Consider the following 21,966-nt stretch of genomic DNA (forward strand, 5'->3'; position numbering starts at 1 on the left):
TCAGAGATGACCGTAATGAAGTCCACTTTACGATCCCCCACAATGCTCCTCTGTGCTTCTCAAGAAAGGGGGAGTTTTGAAGCAGCATATGAGCATGTGATTTCATCAAAGTATAAACTATGTTTTTTCTGTTAAATTAAAAAAAGACACACAAGACAAAACTCATATTAAAATGTAAACTAATTGATATGCTACGTTTAACTAACCATCCACAGGTCCTAAAGAACGACATACTGAAGAATTGCTACTACTACGCTACATATTTGCTATAACTCACCTCACAGACAAGTAATGGTACTTTGTAAAGTGTAAGCTTTGTCTTTAAGCAGCCTAAAATTGGTGTGATTTTCCTCTGCAAACTGTTTAGTTCATCAAATACGGGCTACTCAAACAACCAGAGAATATGTACTATATATTTTAGCTTATACTGTGCAGGGTTTGGCTGCCAGTAAGGTTAAAGTGTTCATTTATGGCTGGTTCATCTGGCCTGTTAGAGCAGAAGAGGGAGAAATATGGGTGACTCTTAGGCTTCCCCTTTGCTGAAAATACAGGTTACAGTTGAAAAAAATACAAGGATGACAAAACTAGGGCCCTTGCTTATAGAGTAAACGCAGCTGAAATTGAAGAGGCTATTTTAGGGCTGAGTAAATAAGAGGCAATGTCATACTGTACCTACTGTAGGACAAACACACACACACACACACAAACATACACATACACATATACACACACACACACACACACACACACACACACACACACACACACACACACACACACACACACTGTATGACCGGTTCAACAAACAGTAGTGCAATTATATGCAGGTGGTATGTGCTAGCAATAGTCAAGCCCTCATTGTCATACAGACTGGAAACAGCCCCAATAGCCAACAGACATGAGCTCACCATCATTACAATGAGAGGTGTGTCCAAGCCTATCACTGCTATGGACCTGATGTTGCCGTGGAGACAGGACACACACACACACACACACACACACACACACACACACACACATATACACTCGCACACACAGCTTGGCTTAGAGTGACACCACTGGGAAATTAAAATGGTAACCCAAAGCAACAGGCTTTTATTGGCCAATCACAGCTTGATCCTGAATGTGTTTGCCTTGCAAGTTTGTGTGTGAGCGTGTGTGCGTATTTAGCGCAGGGCACTGTACAGGTGCACTGCACATGCAGCGCCTAATTATATTGACAATGTCAGCCAGTGTTGGAAAAATATTCACCACGCTTGTCTGGTATTCGGCATCAAGCGCAGAAGAGCAATTACTGGCCTATCAAATCATTTTACAGCTATGTTGTGTTGGTGTGTGTGTGCGTGTGTGTGAGGCTGTCAGCACTGTCAGAGTTTTCCGACTGGGGAAAAAAAAACAAAAAGAAAACATGAATTACCTGTTCCGCAGCATGCTCTGCAACTTAACTTATAGCTACTGTATATCAGTAAGTCAGAACTGGGCTAATTGTAGCCAATTAGAAGAAAGTTGTTCACATGAGTCATTGTCTTCTCTGAAATCAAAGGCAATAAATACAATGCTTTCATGCCTAAAGCAGAAACATGATCGCAACATCTTGTTGCAACCTCTAACCACAGTGAAAAGCCTGAGGCGATGCAGTGGAGGCAAAAAGTGAACCAATTTATTACATTAAAATGTTCCATACAAACGATGCATACACACTAGTTTCATATTGCTTCAGACATAAGTTTCTTTTCTGCTTGAATTCCAGTTAAGCAACTCTGTAACAAAATGTAAGTACAACATTTATGAAAATATAAATCTCTAAACAGGTAAGTCAGTCCTGACAATACAAAGAATACAATAGAAACATTCATTATACCAGTATGTCAACTATGAGTTGCAAACATGTAAGTTATTAAAAGTCATTCAAGTTACTTAACATACAATAATACAGTTTACTGGCTTCCATATGGACACATTCAAATATACTCTTAAACTGGCATTCCAATATATTTTATAAGAGGACTCTTTTTTTAAACGTTTTAGCAAAGATAGCACATTGTCTCTATCATAAACATAATCACAGTAGAACACTGAAACCATTTGGTAACAATATAATTACAGTACAAGCTTAAAAAAAATGAGACAGTCAAGAAAATGAAACACAAACCATAATCGGGACTTTGGCAATTACATAATATAATTGTTTTGTTTTTTTAAATTTAGAAAGAGTTGTAGGGAAATAAAGTATTTTAAAGCTTGATGCTGCTACCCGATTTGAAATTATCCAAGGGCTGTTCTCTCAACAGTTCAAAACTAGTAAACATACAATAAGATAGCCCTTAAAAAGTATATGTCAAAGTGTAAGTGTGGGGTTTTCAATCATGCCTGGCAGATCATTGGTTTCATCAGAGCTCAAAATTGCGTTTTGGGTTATTACAGACATGCTTAACAAAAGCGATCACGGTACCTGCAAGGTACAACCTCATAGATGAACTCATAAATAATTCATCTATTCTTTTAGATTGTCAGCAAACCAGATCTTTTATTTCAGCCTGTCATGATGTTACCAGGGTCACATTTCTGTGGGCTGTGAATGTGTCAAAAATAACTGTATTTGTGGAAAGAACTTCAGAATGTTTAAATAATATTTGTGCAGAAAAGATATCAACAGTGAGGAAATTTAAAGACTCAGAAAAAAATAACAGCTTTTGTTCGATCATAGAGTATAAATTCGAAGCACAAAGTACAAGTAAATGCAAAAAAAGAAGAAAAATTGATTTAAAGTATAAAATTTGGTCATGTTTTTGGCTATGAAAGCAAAAGATGTAACTTAAATGTGTGTTCATCTGTAACATTTCTGCTTTGAATCTGTACTTGGATGTTGACAAAAGCAGTTTTTCTTCTGTGTAACCTCACAGTTGATACAATTTTATTTATTTTGATATTCCTATTATTATTATACATCTATTTATTATTTGTTATATTATTATTATTTGTATTATTATTTTACATTTAATTTTGACAATCTTTTTTTTTTTTTAAGCTCAAAATCTTATTGACCCTTATTTGATCCCATATATCTCCAAATGTTCCTGTCTCTGCTCTCAGGTGTTAAGATGGCGGCATCTTATTATGTTGTAATGATACCGGGCATATAAACAGGGACTGTAGCATTTCAAGTGAGTTAGCTCTAGCCTGCAAGTACCTGGATAGTCTAGTGTATTTTTGTAGGCAAATTCAACACCTATTTTAAGACAACTCTAGATCACTTTAAACGATTTAAACAATGTTTCATATGAATACATTTAAATAATTTCACAAACCACTCATAAAGTGCTTCCACCTACTGTCTAAACCTCTAAATATATTCACATGGCCAAGTTGTTTCAGTGCAACATTGGGCTTATCACTCCTTCCTTTTCTATCTGAACATCTGAACAAACTCCACTAAACCTATAGTAAGTACACTGGTTAAGGCGTGAATGTGTATGGTGCTATGCTACACTATGCTCAATAGTGGTGTTTCCCTTAAAACAAACAGCACACAAACTGATGGAACTGCAGGTAAATTCACACCAAATTTACGTAAACTGTTCCAAGAAATTTCTACAACTATCATTACAAAGAGCAATGCCATTGATCTCTCGTGTTGTTGACTGGATTTCAGTACACTGATCGTGTAGATTTAACATCAATGCAAGTATTATGTAACTGTGTGTATACTGTGTTTACAAATTCCCTGCATTTTCATAAATCTTGTTATCTGCACATAAAGAACATTTTAAATTCCAGGCACTCACTTTGATTGCATTAAGCACAACATAACATTTTTTAAGGAGTTGCACAAATTGCAGCAGCCAGAAAGGGATATGTACATATGTTCATAGTTCTTCCTTTTTTTACAGTACCGACTGATGTTGATACAAACATAAATCTACTCTTAAACATTATGGCTTAATGTGCACAATGTAAATAATGATAGTGTATAATGAAAGTGGCCTAAGATCACTGGAATGGCTTTGAAAATGTTTGACCAAGACATTTGAATAATAACTTTGTTCTTCAAATGCAAAAGGACACATAATGGCAAACTAATACCTCACAGAATATACCTTTTTCTTTTTTTTCAAAAACTTAGAATATTTCTAACAGTCTTCGTGTGAAAAACAAAGAGAAACTGTATTATAAGTTGGAAGTAAGTAATACATAATTTGAGTGCAGTGTTAAAACGGTCGGCCCATTAACTACCCAGAGGGCTGACATCTGCAGCTGAATCACGTGGCTGTAAACAAGTATCAACTGCAACCCCAGAGATTCTAAACCTTTTAACCTATCTTCACCTGCTTGTCCTAACTCCACCTGCTTCTTTGATCTCCACCTATCACTGCAGAAGTTCAGTCTTTTTTGTAGGCGTGGTCGACTCACCTTCCCCAGAGTCAGACACGTTGATAGGGCTGTCCCTGGAGAAGACCTCGGTTGACTCCCTCCAAATGCAGTCGGCAACAGTCTTAAAGGAATGGTTGCCACATTTTGGCCGCACCTTCTGCGAGGCATTGTTGACAATCTGTCGGCTGTTGGAGGTGGCTATCTTTATCTTGAGAGCTGCATCGACACGATCCACTACTGTGTATGTGCCAATACTGCCGTCCTCGAAGCCAATGATGATGTTAAGTGCTCGCTGGGAGAGAGACAGGGAGGTGGGCGTCTTGTATAGGGAGCATGTGCCGATGCTCTTACCATCAGCTAGGCGCATCACGATCAAATTGGACACAACGCCAGCATCATCGTCTTCATCACAGTTCCGGAAACAGATATACACTAGATAACGTCCATCTCTTGATAATTTCTGACGCCAGATTATACCAGCAGCATGGACAAGCCTCAGCTTTCCGCTGTGAAGATCCAGGACATTAATATTCTCATCACCTTTGGAGACAATTCCTAGTTTCCCATTGGGCGAGATCTGGAAATCCTCTAGATTTTTGAGGAAATTGGTTGGCAGCTGGACTCGCCTGCAAACTGACTCATCTGCCACACTCCAGATGAAAACGGTCTCTGTGGATGTGATGAACACGACACAGTCAGGGCAGTCAGGAATGAGCTTGAAGTTGACGATGGTAATGCCATCATCACAGACAAACTTCTTGGATACGCTGCCCGACCACAGGCTGACAGCGAGGAGCTTGTTTTTGGAAGTTCCCACAAGGAAAGTGTTTGCTGTGGTGACCAGTGCATTCTGGAGGGTAACTAAAATGTTGCAAACTTTATGCCCAGTCCCTAGTCTCCAGACTCTAGAGGCATTCTGCTCGCAGAGGGACACTACAAACTGGTCGTTGTGGGTGATTAACAACTGTGATATTCTCTGTCCATTGATGCGGAAGATGTTTTCTCCTGTGTTGGTTTGCCAGATGTACTGACTGGACTTATCATCTGAAGTCACCATGAGATCCCCTGAGGAGGTTAGGACACAGTTCTCCACTATGCCCTCGTGCTTAAAGACAGTCTCAATAAAGCCAGTGCTGAAGTTCCACTTGTGGACAGCTTCTGAACCGTCCATGGTAAACACATAATCCTCTCTGCCAGTCAGCTGCAAGGTCTGGATCTTCTTGCCTGTTTTGTCGATATTGGACATGGCGGTGATGATATCAATGTCCCAAACAGACAGCACTCCACTGCTGGCAACAGAAAGGAGCAGGTTGTGGTGGGCTGATTTAATGAGTTTGACGATAGCCCCTGAGATCTCAATAAGGCTAGCCATGCATTGCCCACTGTCCCTCCTCCAGACAAAGATGGAAGAGGTGTTCTCCATGGAGGCCACAATGCTTTGTCCATTCTTAGAGAGAACAGCAGCCACAAAGCGTTCAGTGCGTTTGGCCTTGAACTTCTCTACCATTTTCCATACTTTTGTGTCCAGAACCTCGATACTTCTGGCCTTGCAAATGAGAATGGAGCGTTGGTCCTCAGATAACTCAATGCCCACCACTTCACTGTCATCCCCTCTACAATCGTAATCCTCCATCAGACGTGGGTTGGTGATCTCTTTGGTGTTCCATACTGACAAACTTCCTTCATTGTCAACCATCACCATTTGGTGAAGGGTGTCCAGAACTAAAATGGACTTTACGAATCCCCCAGAAAACTCAGAGGTCACAGTGGCCAACTTGTCCCCATTCCCCAGATGAAAGATGGATGCAGTATTGAGGTACTGGCCACAGAAGGCATACATTCCATCCGGAGAGCACTGAACACAAGTCACCTCGTACCAGCAATGGAACTGGTAGAGAGGCCAACCGTAGAGTAGGTCAATAACGTTGACGTCTTTACTAGCCTCAAGCCAAGCCAAAGCATGATGGGTGGACAGAGTAAAACCATTGATGAAGGCCACCCCACCAGTGACACCACCATGCTTGGACCCCTTGATTTCAACCTCAGATAAAAGGCAGGACTTGTGATTATCATAGATGAGCAGCGTGTTTTTGGTTGTAGCCACGACCAGATACTTTTCATCAGTGGTTAGCCTGATTCCAAGCACAACAGATTTGGCTGTGTCGATCTGCCTTTGAAGTTGTCTGCTCTCTACATCCCAGGTGCTGACAGACCCATCTTCGAGGGCTACAAGGACTATGTTTGGTGCTAGAGTGGGCAAGATCTCCACAATCTGCATGTAGCTAGAGCACAGAGGAAGCCTCTCTGGACTGTATGTGACATCCATAGAGGAGTGGAGAGGCACAATGGAGCAGTACTTCGGGCCATCTTTGTCACACTCAAGGAGGAGGTGTCTGAGCTTGGGGAGGGAGGTGACAACTGGCAAAAGCCTTTGCTGCAGCTCCGCAGATAGCGATGCTGGGCTATTCAGCACTTTTACTTTAATGCTACGGAGAGTGGTGGCCAGGAACTTTAGTTCTTTTTCTTGGGTGTAGCTGTAAGCTAGGTCAATGTCTGATACAGCCTTTTCAAACTGGCCAATCTTGATCATTGTGTACAGCCAGCTGAAGTTCATGATGACACCAAACATGAGGTCATCAGTGCGCCCACTCCTGGTAAGGTGGTACACCAGCTCTGTCATCTTCCTATGGTTGACAAAGAATATGTCAGGCTCCAAAAGATTGCACTGGAACACCCAAGGCTGCTCTGGAGTCTGTCTGTCATATGAGTACTTGTCAGAGGACGTTTTTTCATGGGACTGCTGCTGATGGGGGTTTTTGTGATGAGATATATTCAGGGAAGTGAAATGGTTGTTATCATAAGTGAAGATCTTCTTCCTTCCTCCTGACCATGCCCCCAGGAAGTACTCAGCTAGAAGGCTGTGCATTTGATGGACGTCTTCCTCGTTGCTTAGATACAGCTTCTGGGCAATGAGATGCAGGTGTCTGTTTGCCCAAACCATCAAGGTGACGTTACGTACCTGGCGTTCCACCAGATAACCATCCAGCTCCTCTTTAAGCCTTGCAACCAAATCATAAGAGATCCTCAAGGGGTTTTTGAGGTACGTTGCCACAATGACATCACCAAGAACTATATTATCAAGGGACAGAATATCTTCCAGCTCGACCTCTGTTAGCCCAGCCTTGGCCATGGTGATATACCCTAATGCTCTGAAGACAAATCGTTGGCCCAACTTGTTCTCCACGGAGTAGAAAAGCTGTTCTATGCTTTCATGCACTGTTGAGCACAGGGACCTGTCATCCACATCTTTGTGAGACCTCCAATGAACTACTTCTCTGTAGATGAGGTTGACAAACATCGGCAATGTACACTTGGCAAGTGCCTCATTGACATAGATCTGTTGGCCTGAGGTGACCTTTCTTTTAACCCCCAGCAACTGCTGTTTTAATGTTTGGCTGCAGACCTTGCGGTCCCTCTGAATTAATTCCACATAATACCCCTCATCATGAATGAGCTGTCGAAGCTTCTGCAGGATGCCATGTTTATTGGGTAACGTTGAGACTACAATACGGACTGTCCGAGGCAGATGTATGGGGAGCCACCACAGCTTGCGTACTTCATCGGCATCTGAGAGCTGCTCCAATGCGTCCAGGACAATGACTAAGGGCCTGTGGAATGAAGATTCTCCTAGAAGGTTGATCAGGAGCTCCCTCATCTCCTGGATCTTGTTAGGCAAAAAGTGAATCAGGCAGCGGTAGTTTATTGCAATCTGTTCACAAATGCTCTGGAGGAGGGTGCGTAGGTCTGTGGAGAGCTGGCTGGAGCCAATAAAACGGACAATAACCACTGGGTCGGTTTCAGGGCCCATCTCTTTCTGCAGCCATGTGTAGGCCTGAAAAACAGCATTGAGAGATGATTGTTAGAACATATTGAGTCATCTTTTTGTGTATAAGTTAAAAAAAAAAAAAGTGTATATTCTATATTTGAATAGCACATAGGCAAACCAAATCTTTCAAATAAATATCTTAAGATAGAGAACATTTTTTATATTTACTGTGAGCACTTGTATGTTGCTTGGTCTGGTCAAACAAACTGTTAAACAACTAGAATTATCAAAGCTCTACAGGGAGGGCACTAGGATTTAATGCATTGCTATTCTAACAACTGAGTAAGGAGTAGAGGTTTCATACATTTTTACCTTTATATTTATATATTTGTATTTCTCACTTGTCTTGGACATAGAAAAATGTGTAAATCTCAGTAATGTTAATTTGTAATGGCCTTAAACATTCTCAATGTAATACATGGATTAAATCCACAAAGTGTTTCTCATCATTAAAAACATATGAATGAGCACTACTCAAAGTTTTGAGGCCTCACTGATATTTTATTCCCACCATTCATGCATTTATTAAATGGCCCAGCTGAGATTTCATGTGGGGCATAAAGATGGTATTTGACACTTTTAGGGCAATATTGATGATGCCTACTCCACATTTAGCTATGTATGTGTGAGAGACAGAGAGAGAGAGAGAGAGAGAGAGACAGAGACAGAGAGAGAGAGAGACTGACAGTCTGTCAGTAGATTATTCACATTTTTATTTTAAATAATCTACAACTAAAATGTAACTGTCACATGTTACATTGAATACAGCTACAATGTACCTTCAGAACATGAAGGCAAGATTATAGTGCTATAAAATGGCAAACACGTCATCATAGCTTTTGGGAATTTGCATGCCAAACACCCACCATTACAATCAGACAAAGGAAACTCTACATAACTTTAATTAACCTGATTCTTACGTCCAGTAAATGCCAGCCATTATAATGGGCCTGAAATTCAGTAGAGTCTCTGAAGATTGGCAATATTCTCTAACTGTGCCAAAGCAGCCATTGCACTGTTAGGATTACATACTGCTGTATATTTTGCTATACGAGTCTATTTAACAGCTATTGTAATTTATCATCTGATATGTATTATTCTTGTTCTGCAACTGTGAACGATTTGGCTGATGACATGAAAATCTATATCGCAACCTTACACACCTGTTATCTTTACACAGCCTAAGGCTACGAGTTACTGTGGTGAACTGAGAAGATTAAACTAAAATGATTCCCTATAACATTATCCCTCTCCTTGTGACTTTATTACAGTCAGCTAATACTTTTTAGAAATCCAATTTTGTAAGAAAGTTGTAAATACATACCCTTTTACATAAAAACATTTCTGTGTGTTTTGTTTATACATTTAGAGCTCATTGCGACTGACAGGCACATCACCGTGCAACCAAAAGCTCTGCCCTGAGTCCCACAAATGTTTGATGACATTTTGACCTGGATTCCTCTTGTCTCGGTGGACTGGTTTGAATTATATATCAAATACCAGACAAAAATTCAGTGTGTTAACCTGTGAGTCACTTTTATCTTCTTTACTAACCACACTGAGTGTCCTTGTTTATAGTTAGTAAAGTAGATTAAAGTGATTTAAAGGTTATTACTATGCGCACAAATTATAGTATTCTATTTTTGCACATTTATTTTCTGCTGTACATATTACAACTGGCTTTTCTTTGTCATAGAGAAACTAGAAACAGAATATGGACATTCTATATCCTGTACTATATCATGACGAAGAAAATGGTTGCAATGATCAAAAGATTAATGGGGATGAATTTTTAAGCTTTGAGATCTACTATCGACGATATCTGCATCTGTACTGCATTACACAACAAACAAACAACAACTCGGTCCACTCAGAGGAGTACAGGACTAGGGCTTTGACTCCGAACTTCGTTATTCGAATATCATTCGAATATTAAAAAAAAATTAATTATAATAATTAATTAAACGAAGCTTCGAGGCAAATCATTTTGCATCGAGGATTTTTAGTAATCGAATTATTCGAGTTACTCGAGGAATCGTTTCAGCCCTATAAATGACAGATTTTCTTTTAGAAAACAAGGTTATACACTGTTTTACTAAGATACTTTGCTGTAGCAGGCATGTACTTTAAGAGAGAGCTCTTGCAAAACAGCCTGTTTTTACTAGGGCTTTGACTCCGAACTTCGTTATTCGAATATCATTCGAATATTAAAAAAAAATTATGATCTTCGAACGAATATTAGCCAGCCCCTAATATTCGAACCGGTTATGGGCATTACTTTTATGCGTTTGCTTGTAAACGTTGTTTTCAGTTCAGATTCCGAGGCTTTTTCACGCATTTCAAAATGTAACTATACGTCGCGGCGACGCACGTCTCTCGGCCGTGGCTCGGTAGCGTTGCATTCCCCCCTAATTCTCAAAGAAGGCAGGCTGGCCCAGGGCCAGGCCAGATCAGCGGCGTCTTTCTCCCGTCGCGTTCCGCTGTCTCTCCTACCTACACCGGCACCGCACCCTGTCCCTTCTCCCCTTTCTACCTGCCTGCTCAGTGCTGCTGCACATGAGGAGAGAGCACAGAGGGGAGGGCGGGGCTGCTCCTCAGTCACACAGCAGAAGAGAAAGGTGACTGTTTCGGCGGCCACAGGAGAGAAATACATTGCGTGCTCGCTGGACAATACTGGCGACTCTTTTTTTATTTTACAGAAAGTTGCCAGATTTGTCGCTAGTCGCTTTTGTGAAAAAAAAGTCGCTAAATTGGCAACACCGCCCACACACACTGGCTCAACGCACACACCAGCACACGAGTATAAACATCAGACCACTTACGTAGGCTACGGTGAAAGCTCCGAACTTCCTGTCGAAAGCATACTGTTTGTGTTTAATCCAGGGTCTGACTTTTAATTTTTGTTTAAACTGAAGGCATTTAATGGTCAAAATATTAATAATAAATATTCGAATATATTCGAATATTAATATTAATATACAAACGAACTTCGAAAGTCAAAGCCCTATACAGGACCTGGGTTTCTGAAAGATCTGGAGTGGTCTGAGCTAAAAAATAAAGACATAGATGCTCCAGGGTCCAGATAAATCAAACCAAACAGGTTAGGCGCAAATTACACCCTGTGGACTTGAGCACAGAGTTGTGGCACAGTGGCCCCAGACCACTTCACCCTTTGAATTGTTTGGACAGCACTGCACCTCTTTTAGTCTCGCCTAAATCTAATAATATCCCTCTCTCCGGACCTTCAAACACCAGGGCAACATAGGATTTCAAACTATCATGTTTTGTTTGAACTTGCTGTAAGTACTAAATGGCTGGAGATTAATACACAGGACAATACAGTGGTGAAGAACTACAGTTGTCATGCTAAATCTCTGATTAACATCCAACATCTGGGTTGAACTACATCTAGTGGTTTTGGGAGCGTATTTCATGATCTAGTCCTTTATTTAGCCTTTAAATAAATGGTAAAGTCTGCAGTTTCACATGTAAAACTGGACTAAATGTTGACTGGATAGTTTAAACATACTGCATGTTATTTGATAAGTCATACAATCATTAAAATTTATTGTTTTTGTTTGTTTGTTTTTTAGGATAATTACTAGTAAATTTTAAATGGGTGAAATTGATATCAGCATTTTTGTGAATTTCTTAAAAATGTTTCTGATGGTTTAAGGAAGCAGATTTTCTCTTTTCTGTTTACAAAAACACATTTCCACTCTCACACAGACTGTCAGCATGTTACAAGGAAGCTTTTGAAAGATCCACCTGGAATTAAAAACAAGAACGAACAAAGACGTTTATGGCACGAAAATCAGGACAGGTTCTAAAAAAAAAACCAGGTAAACTCCCCTGATGAAAACGAGACACATGGTGCTGTTGCAGTGAAGCAAAAAGACTAATTTGTAGCAGAATTAGGACTGTATAAATTGTTGGTTGCTGAACTCCCAATCCTAATTCTGTATCAAATCCCTTTTTCTCTTTTTCCTCCATAATCCTTTACCATGTTCTCTTACACACCTCCTCCTTCCTCACTTGTCACCTCTATCACTAGGTTCTGCTTTATGAGAGTGTGAATGTACATTAAGTGTTGTTTTTACTTTCACTTTTACATCCCCTGGTAATCTTCAATGCTGAAGTTTAGGCTCTGATCATTGCTGTATTGCTGTTATCGTACCTTGTAATATTTTATACAACTAGGATGATATGACTGGCACTTACAATAAATGACTGTATCAATGTGATGTCTGTGTGTGTGTGTGTGTGTGTGTGTGTGTGTGTGTGTGTGCGCTGTGTGATCTTGGCTATGGTGTGATCCTAATGTAGCCGGGCAGCCAGATGGCGCACACAAAGCCAAAGAGTGAACAGAGAATGTGGTGCATGTGCACAAACACAGAGCTACACGCATGTTCACTTTAAAAAACAAATGTACACAGACATTGCAGAAATCTCGACAGATGTTCTCGCACAAACGCCTAAAAACGCAAACCTATGTACAGATGTGTACAGTGCACACGGAAACACACACACCCACACATGCACGCACGCGCGCTTGCACGAACGCACACACAAGCGCATGGCTTCACAGGAAATTAGAGACATGTGCATGGCAATGGTCTTTTGGCAGACACACAGATGGTCAAGCAAGCGTTTGATGATAAGAGATGAACAGTTGCACGCCCCCTCATACTCTGCGGTACAAAGATGGACACATGCTCAGATCTGACAGACAGTCCAGCACAAGCGTGACCACACTGCGAGAGCCGGCCAAAGTGAGAGAGAAAGAGGGGCAGGAATCACACAAAAGGAGAAAGATAACGCCGTCATTTTTTAATATTCTCTCTATCATGTCTCACCTGTTTGGCCACCTCAGACAGCAGCAGTGTCTTCCCAGTGCAAGGTCCCCCGTACACCACCAGAGGGCTCATTCTGCTCCCCTTGGACGTCAGAAGGTACTCTTGTACGTAATCCAAAGACTCGGTCTTGAACTCGTAGAGTGCTGCGTAGCTTTTACATAGGGAGAGTTGCTGCAGGATCTCATCGTACAGCGGGTCAGTCTCTGTGTCAAAGTTCTGCTGGACCGTGGCTTGGATGATATCCACCATGTCCTCGTAGAACTGTTTACACAGACCTTCTACATAGTGGCTCTCCACTTCTTGGGAGTAGCCTAACTTCATGTCGCAGTGAGTGACTGAAGAATAGACACGGAGGTTGGAGGCAGCAACAACTGTGGGGATGAATTCGTCCCGTACCTTTAGAAGGCGTTCGTAGGCTTCCTGGTTGCGCATGACGCGATCGCTGCCGACCACGATGTCCATGTATCGGGTCATCTCAGGGATTTTGGCAAAGCGGTCAAAGTTGGCGATCTTGCGAATGTAGCAGACACATTTCCTGAGAAAGGCAGGAGTTTGTTTTCCAAGGGCAAAGTCTAATTCATCCTCCAAGGCTGAAATAAGACAACAAAAAATACAATTTACAAGTCTTCAACTTATGTATATGTGTGTATATATATACTTATATATACAACTCTATATAAAATCACTTTTTGAAAACTTAGATTACAGCATTATGTTTGGTTAGGTTCTAAAATGGCCTAATGCAGATAAGAAACACCACCTGGATTACAATGTAAAACTTTTAAAGATAAATGTCTATAACAGATGTAGGATTTAAATTTCTTTCAGGAGCAAAGCTGAACAGATTTGAGAAGACATTAGTCTGCTATTAGATAGATTCCTCTTGAGCCTTATTTAAGAAGAAATAAAGTAGGCCTAGATAAAATCAAATAAGCCAGCACTACTGAACTGCATCACAGGTTCCCCAACAAAGAGTTGGCTGACTGAAATTCTGCCAGCATCTCCTGTGTAGTTTAGCTCATATAGTAGCTTACTAATTAGGTGGGAGAAAAGTGTGAAAGTAAAGGAGATGGCACAACTTCTTCTATGCTGTACAAAAAAGCTACACTTAAAGCCCAGTGTGCTCAATTAAAGCGCATTAAAAACTAACTTCCTTTTCATGTGAAATTATGAAACTTACAATTACTTAATTTGTTTTGTATTGTTCTTTATTATCACCATAAAAGGCCTACATGTTGTGCCTGCTCTATAAGAACAGGGCGAGGTGTATAAAACAAGGACTTTTTATTGAATTATTGCTTAAATCATCTCCCACTATGACAGCCTGAGAAAAGAACAAGAGATGTCTTGAAAGATGAATTCAGTGCTGTTCAAACAATTCAGTAATAACTGGGTTATGGCCAAATGGAGTCTTTTCCAGACAGGAGCTGATAAGGAGCAAAATCAACCTTATGGTGAGAATAAAGATTGGGAGGAATTGTTCAAATATTGGAGTTGTAACTTTCGCTTATACCTTTTACACCAGCAGAAGTACGACAATCTGCGAATAACCGTTTAGATGCATTTACTTGATTCTCTATTTTGATGTTTGATCTTAATAGGAGAGTTCAGATTGGCCCCTTTGGTGGAAAATAATTGGTATTTTTTAGAACCATGTTGAATAGAAAATAAAAAAATATAAGTTCCTCAATAATTAGCCTGGTAATCAGTGAAAATGTTGCATAATAAAAAGAAAAACATGAATAAAAAGGGGAAAAGTGGTCTTGAAAAGTCACTTAGGAAATCTCTTTAGAAAAAAAAAGAAAATCTTTTCTGTTTTTACCGGTCATTGCAAAACACGGTTTGGATGAATTACTGAGATGTGAACGTACAATGTGATCGATCAATCACTGTCATCTGCTGAGCTGAGTCTGACAGATCCTGATTGCGTCTCATCTCTTGTTACCAAGTGACAAGATGTCGGTCTATACAACAACCTCCCTTATTAAATATATGGCCTTCACCATGTGATTTCTTTTCTTGAAGGTGAATGTTATGTATTTTTTTAAATCAGTACTTCTTTCTCATACATTATGTATACATAATTTATATGTATAAATATTATTTTAACCAGATATACACTGTAACACAATATTCCAACTATCAGACATACTGTTTGAGAAAAGGTATGATTTGTTAGATTTTGTAGGAGAAATAAGCTGACTGTATATCACCTTTACTTATTTGATCTACTGTAGAAACGAGGGCTACAACTAACTCCGGATTTCCACTGAATGCAGAACGGCGGCGGACCGGCTCTGCTGCGTGTCGGCTGCGTGCTCCGCCGTCCGTCAATACCCACCGGGTCCGGATTTGTTGTGGCACGGCTGCGGCCATGACTGACAGCTGTAGTCACGAGGACCCACGAGATCTCGCAAATTCACGTAGCATAGAACCACAAAACCAACAACAGTTAGTTTCCATCCAGAGGAGTAGAGGGGAAACGGCTCTGAGCTGTGTTTTCAAGGTGTAGTGCAGGGAAATATGATCCGCCGTGAGCACGGTGTATTTTATTTTGAAAATTAACCGGATGTTTTATTTTGTTTCTGAGCTCGACTTCCTATCCCGCACTATCTGCCGTGTGCTGAATTGCTGCGGAGCTCTCTGGCGTCCGGCAAAAATAGAAGCTCTGCGTATCTGCTGCGGAGGGCTGCGGACCGCCGGAGCTGTGCCGGAGTCAGAACACGTTCTGCAGTCAGTGGAAATACACACACTGACTTTAATGGAAACCTAATGACTCCGCCGCCGTTCTGGAGCCGTTCCGCAGCCGTTAAGCAGCCGGTGGAAATTGGGGGTAAGTATTATTTTCATTAATAAAGACCTATATTCTCTCTAATGTCAATGTCCATTTCAAATTTATTCATATAGCACATTTAAACAACTGTTGTTAAAAGTGCTAAAAAAGACAGAATATCAAATACAAAAATGACCACGTAAAAATACATAGTTACAAATAACATGAAACAACAAAACACATTAAAAGACATTTGAGACACCCCACACTCAGCTAGGACAAAAGGCCAGAATAAAAAGGTGCGTCTTTAGCAAGGACTTAAAAGTATATATAGTCTGCGCCTCTCGACTATACAATGGAAGGCTATTCCAGAGGATGGGAGCACCCACCGCAAAAGATCGATCCCCTCTACTTTTTAGCCTAGCTTTTGGGACATCCAAAAGCTGGTGGTTGACCTCAGCGTTCTTACTAGTGTATAGCTGTGTAAAAGTTCAGCCAGATACAAAGGGGCCAAACCATTTAAAGCCTTCAAGACAAGCAATAAGATCTTGAAATTCTGAAACGTACAGAAAGCCAATGAAGAGAGGCCAAGACAGGTGTTATATGTTCCCGTTTTCTTGTACCAGTTAAAAGGCGAGCGGCTGCATTCCGTATTAACTGGAGCCAATTTAGTAATGACTGATCAATGTAAGATCCTTGAGAAGGTAGTCGCTAATAGGTTATGTGACTTTCTACATAACAATAGGTTATTTATTTATTTTCAGTCAGGATTTAGAGTGCATCATTGCACAGAGACGGCACTGGTGAAAATTACAAATGAGCTTCTAATTGCTTCAGACAGGGGAGTTGTCTCTGTACTTGTCTTATTAGATCTTAATGCTTCATTCGACACTATTGACCATAGCATCCTATTACAGAGACTGGAACATTTAATTGGCATTAAAGGAACCGCACTAAGCTGGTTTAAGGCTACTTGTCGATTGCAGAGGTTGACGCTTTTCACAGAATTACATTATTTGCATTCAGAGCTTTACGTTTGTGTCAATAAATTAAAGGTCAAATCATGTTTTTTTCACATAAACATGAATAAGCATTTTGAAAAACCAAACGGAAACCCTGAGAGATAGAAGTCAGCTTCCCATCGGACAGCAAGACTTGTTCCAATTTAAAAAGAAGTTATCAAAAGATGTGACATGAAAAGATGAAAAAGAAAGAAACAGTCAACGTGAAACTAACCAGAGCAAAGGAATTTCTTGGCCTGAGCGCTCTTCATGGTCCCCTTCTCCTGAAGCTGCAGCACCGCTGTTCGAAAGATCCTCTTGATCTCCTCCGACACATTCCTCCAGGCCTTGTCATTCTTGGTCTTGGCTGCGCTGCTTGACTCCATCTAGGCAGGACAGGGGGCAGGGAGAAGCCAGTCGACTTTACTCTTTAGACAGAGACTCTCATCACGTACTGAGGGAATGTGGTTATTCACATTTTCTTAAGTACTGTGCAGAAACATACCATAACAAAAGGAATATTGTGAACAAGTGCTTTATGTGGGCTGGATTGCTGTATTTTTTTAAAATTATTTTCAAATGATTTTTGAGTGATTCTGCTATCTGGTAGAGAATTTGAGAGATTCTCCAAGTATGAAACTTTCATATCTGAATGTTTTTAGCATCCTAAAGTGTGTTAAAGGGCATTACTGGCCAACAATGTAAAGTTTATATGACTTAAATGAAACTCAAGGCAACATTATCATGTAATTCTTTAACAAAACTCATTCAGATATAATTTTTTTTAAGAAGGTGGAACTCACTCTTAACTGTTTTATATCAAATTAACTGCGCTGACAGAATTCCTGTTAAATGAATTTTATGGGCTCATTTGCATGTATACTAAAACCTTTTTTTTGGCAGAGAGAGTAAGAGTAAAGTACAGGACTTTGAAAGGGCTCAAGAGCTGCCTGAGACGGAACTACTTTGTCACAAGATCAAAACCAACCTGCTTTTCTTTTCTTTACGCGCATATAAAATATGTTTCTCAAGGATAATTTAATCCTTAAACCACAGATCTCAAGGACAATAATCCATAATCAGCAATGTTAAAATCTGTATTTAGTAACAACCCTGTGGGTAAAATAACATATCAGAAAGACTAACAACCACTAACAAATCCCTTTTCTGCCCCTGTAGTGGTAGCATGACAGCTGGACTCACAGAGTTCTGGCAGTTCTTAAGCATTTGGGCTTTGGGTTTGAGGTAGTATGCGGGTGGCACAGAGTTTTCATCCCTGCAGTACCACTCTTCCAAGATGTGTGTGTCCAGTCCCGCCTCCACAGCTGCATCCAAGATCATTTCAAACTCAGCTGATTCCACCTCCCCCGGCACTCGGATGCTGCCGTACTTTTCTCCCACCAGACCCTGAAGAGGGGGAAGGAAGGAAAGAAAGATAAAGGGCAGGGAAGGTGAAAAAGAGAGAGACGGGAAATGTGTATAATCATGATCCTTCAAACTGTTATGGGGTTCTATTTTTTGGATCAGTGGCGCAGGGTGAATACTAGAGTCAATGATGCACACAGCGCGACTTATTTAAGGCCATTTTAGAGCCACAGGCGCAACTGTGCTGCAGTTGGGACATCTACCAGCCAATTTGTGACATCAGGGGTGTAGCTGGCCTGCCACCATGATACCCACTCTGTAAGCACTATGGTGCATACTGACAGCTCTATCTTAAATGGAAATGTCTTTATACCACAGCCACATTAAACATTAAATAAGAAAATGTTGCACCTCTCTTCCCATGTAGAAACAGTCATGTTTGCAGTTAAGTGTTGAAAATAACAAGACTGTGGTTGTTTGATGAAAAATCTGCCTGCCATAAGTCACACACTAGCACATGAATATCACAACATAAAGATAGGGAAAAGACAGAAAATAGCAATTAAAGCTAAGGGAAGATATAAGGGGTAAAATTGTGATATGAAGAATAAGAAAAAGGTTTAAGTTGTTACTGTTTGAATTCTGTAACATAAGAAAAAAGTAGAGCTGACTTTGTGCCCCGTTACTCTTTAGAGTGGCAATTGCTCAGAAGCACTGAGGTGGACAACCACTCAAGCACATATGCTCATCCATCTGTCTTATTGCCATTGTCACTCTCATCACACACACACATATATTCACTAATAACTACATGTAGGGCTCTATATGGTCCTGAGCTACAGCACTGATACCAAAATACTATTCAAACACAATTATGATTTAAATGAGGAAATAATAAGTAAACAAGACCAAACATTGGATGCTTTCAGCACTTGAGCTACAGTCAGTACCTCAAAAGCACTGAGGTGCAATCCCTGCTCATAATTCATTGTTTTCAGTAAGAACATTCTGATTTGTTCTGTTAAATGTTATGTAAAATACACATCCTTTGCCAAATTTCATAACGCTCATTAATCAGTATTAAGGAAATGAACAGATTTGCTTTTCATATATATATATATATATATATATATATATATATATATATATATATAGAACAGATGGCACTGTTTTAAAGAAAAAGTAGAGTGATAGAAATATAGAGGAATGTAGATTTGTGAGAATTTATGACCGTGAAATTTCATATAATTGTGCTGTGCTGTAAGTTACTGTTATTATCGTCACGGCCACTGACATCATCATCATCATCATCATCATCATCATCATCATCAGTCTTAATCTTGTTTTATGGTTCTGCGGAGGCTCCACGCAGAGCCTTCGCCGTAGCCTACCTAAGTGGCCTGATCTCTATACTTGTGCGCTGGTGTGTGCGTCATGCCGGCATGTGTGTATGTGTGTGTGGGGAGTGGGTGATAGAGCGAGGGAGAAGTGAGAGAGTGACGGCGATTAGCTTCGGAGCGAGAACCGACTCTAGAGTCATAGTGAGAGAAACAAAGTGTCTCCCCTGTGTTTTCTGACCAAGGTGGGAAATCTGTAGCAGGAAAAGTTAACCCTCTCCTTGATTTCATGTTGTTTATGGAGAATAAGAACCAGGAAATGAGTCGGGGGTAATCCAACGCTACCAAGGGGGTACACCGGGGGTACACAGTCGGTTCTACGCTTAAGCATAAAAAGGCCTTTATACACCAAAGCCAATAGCGACAATCACTTTCCACCATCTTTTATAGTAAGAAACAAGAACACTCAACACAGTAGCTCCATAATTAGTCATCATCAAATTAAAGAGTGGCCTTTTCATTATCTCCCACTCCACATGGCATATCTACTATAAGCTCTAATGAGTCTCCATTCTTCCCCTCGGCATCTACCCACATGCTTTTCAATATCGTTATCGCAATACATCGAAAGTGTCGCAATAAGTGTATATTTTATATTTATTTTGTTTGCTGCGTCCCGTCCGTTGGCTGTGTGGCTTAGTTGTGTTTGATTTAGAGCTCGCTTGAAATGCTAGAACGATCCTGTTTCACTGGCCAGTTACCGTGCCACTTGCACGTTAGTGCACGTCACCGCACGGGGCCACTACGTGACAAACCCTATGGAGCATGCCACTTGTGTGCGTATTTCAACAGAGTGACAGTGTAAGTGAAGTGAAGTTGTGTCCTGTTCTCTTTATTTATTTATTTTATACTCTACAACCAGTAAAACATGTCCTGTTCTGTAGACATGGTCCTTATTTATTTATTCATGTTGGACCAGTCCAATATGACTGTGAAATAAACCTTGTGTTGTAAGAAAACTTGTTTAATTTGTTATGAATCTATTTTGATGTGTTTTCCCGTAACGTTTGTAATTTTACATATGTTTAAAAATATCAAAATTAATATTGATATCGCAATATTCATAATCGATATCGCAATATCACATTTTGTCAATATCGTGCAACCCTAACAGCCGGTACAATATCATTGGAAATGATCAGGGCCATATCCTTGCTCCATCCCTGATGTGCTCTATCGGTCACATTCGAGGACAATGGGAGCAACAACAAAACAATCACTGGAAACCCCTTCGCTCCATGACCAGCTGATCTTTACTCCATGTGTCGTAACTCACATGCAGCTGATGCCTCGGGGCGAAGACGCAGAGCGAGTGAGGAGCAAGCCAAATGACTGTGAGCTCCGATGAGCAGGAAAACTACGTTGGTGCGCTCACGGCAATGACGCTTCAAAGCCATTCCATGCTGGACTCCTCGTTCCCTTGGCATTCGCAGTGGGAACAGATGCAGAGAACAAGCAGAATCAGATAATGGCATGTGGCATGGTCTGCAGGACGGCCTACTCTCAAAACCCACAAATGCCTGTGGTGGATTCATTTACATTTGTACAGTTTTGTGGCCACGTTGCAAATATGATAGCAAAGCTTCATTTTGCTGCTTTTGGATTTAGAAGATGGTTTCCATGTACGGTATCAGCTGTTTCGGAAGAAATAGGGGTGTCATTTTCAAGGTTGGGTATTGCGATTTGGAGCCAATCCCAGCATTCACATTATATAAACATTTAGCTGACCCACTTATCCAGTGAAACAATACATTAATCGTATGTATTCTGCCCCAGAAAAGATAAAAAAAAATCCCCTGAATATTATAGTATTAGCAATAAAACAAGAGGGTTAAATAAAAAATGAAGCTAGATGCTAATAAATGAACCCTCCTGTGACTGGAATATTCAAATACATCCAGTAAAACAAGAAGCCATAATAAAATAGTGCTTATTTAAGTACAGAATACGAGCCGAGCATCTGTAAGACAGGAAGAAAGAAAAGGAATTCCCTCTTGTGTGTAACTGTGCTCTCTTCCCGTCAAAATAAGGAGTTTAATAGATAATTAGGGCAGGCTGCTCACTATCTTCAGTGATTGGCAGGAAAGGTCATGAGCTACATTCAAGACCAAAGTGTTTGAAGTGGCAGGTGCACAATTTAGGTCAGAAAGAAAAAAACTAATTTGCATATAATTTGCTCTCCAAAATGCTAAAAGACAATTTTTAGTTTTGCTTTTCTCACCAGAACCAACACACAACCTATGATCCAAATCATTTGTTTTTTGTTATTTTTGAAATGGAAACTGTAAGGATGAGTAATAAGTTTTGTATTCAATTT

General features: G+C 40.4%; 1 protein-coding gene across 5 annotated transcripts in view; it reads right to left on the reverse strand.

Moving 5' to 3' along the window:
- Positions 1-1,638: 1,638 nt before the first annotated feature.
- LOC120572710 (NACHT and WD repeat domain-containing protein 2) overlaps positions 1,639-21,966 on the reverse strand; it is a 56,996-nt gene continuing 36,668 nt past the window's right edge. For all 5 annotated transcript variants that reach the window (XM_039822081.1, XM_039822078.1, XM_039822077.1 and 2 more), the window contains exons 5-8: positions 18,091-18,294; positions 17,123-17,273; positions 13,114-13,703; positions 1,639-8,263 (exon numbers count right to left, since the gene is read on the reverse strand). In XM_039822081.1, the coding sequence (XP_039678015.1) occupies positions 4,367-8,263; positions 13,114-13,703; positions 17,123-17,273; positions 18,091-18,294 (4,842 nt within the window). In that variant the 3' untranslated portion in view covers positions 1,639-4,366. The remainder of the gene's footprint in view (positions 8,264-13,113; positions 13,704-17,122; positions 17,274-18,090; positions 18,295-21,966) is intronic.

Source organism: Perca fluviatilis, chromosome 14 (genome assembly GCF_010015445.1).
Source record: "Perca fluviatilis chromosome 14, GENO_Pfluv_1.0, whole genome shotgun sequence".
In the NCBI taxonomy this organism is placed as follows: Eukaryota; Metazoa; Chordata; class Actinopteri; order Perciformes; family Percidae; genus Perca; species Perca fluviatilis.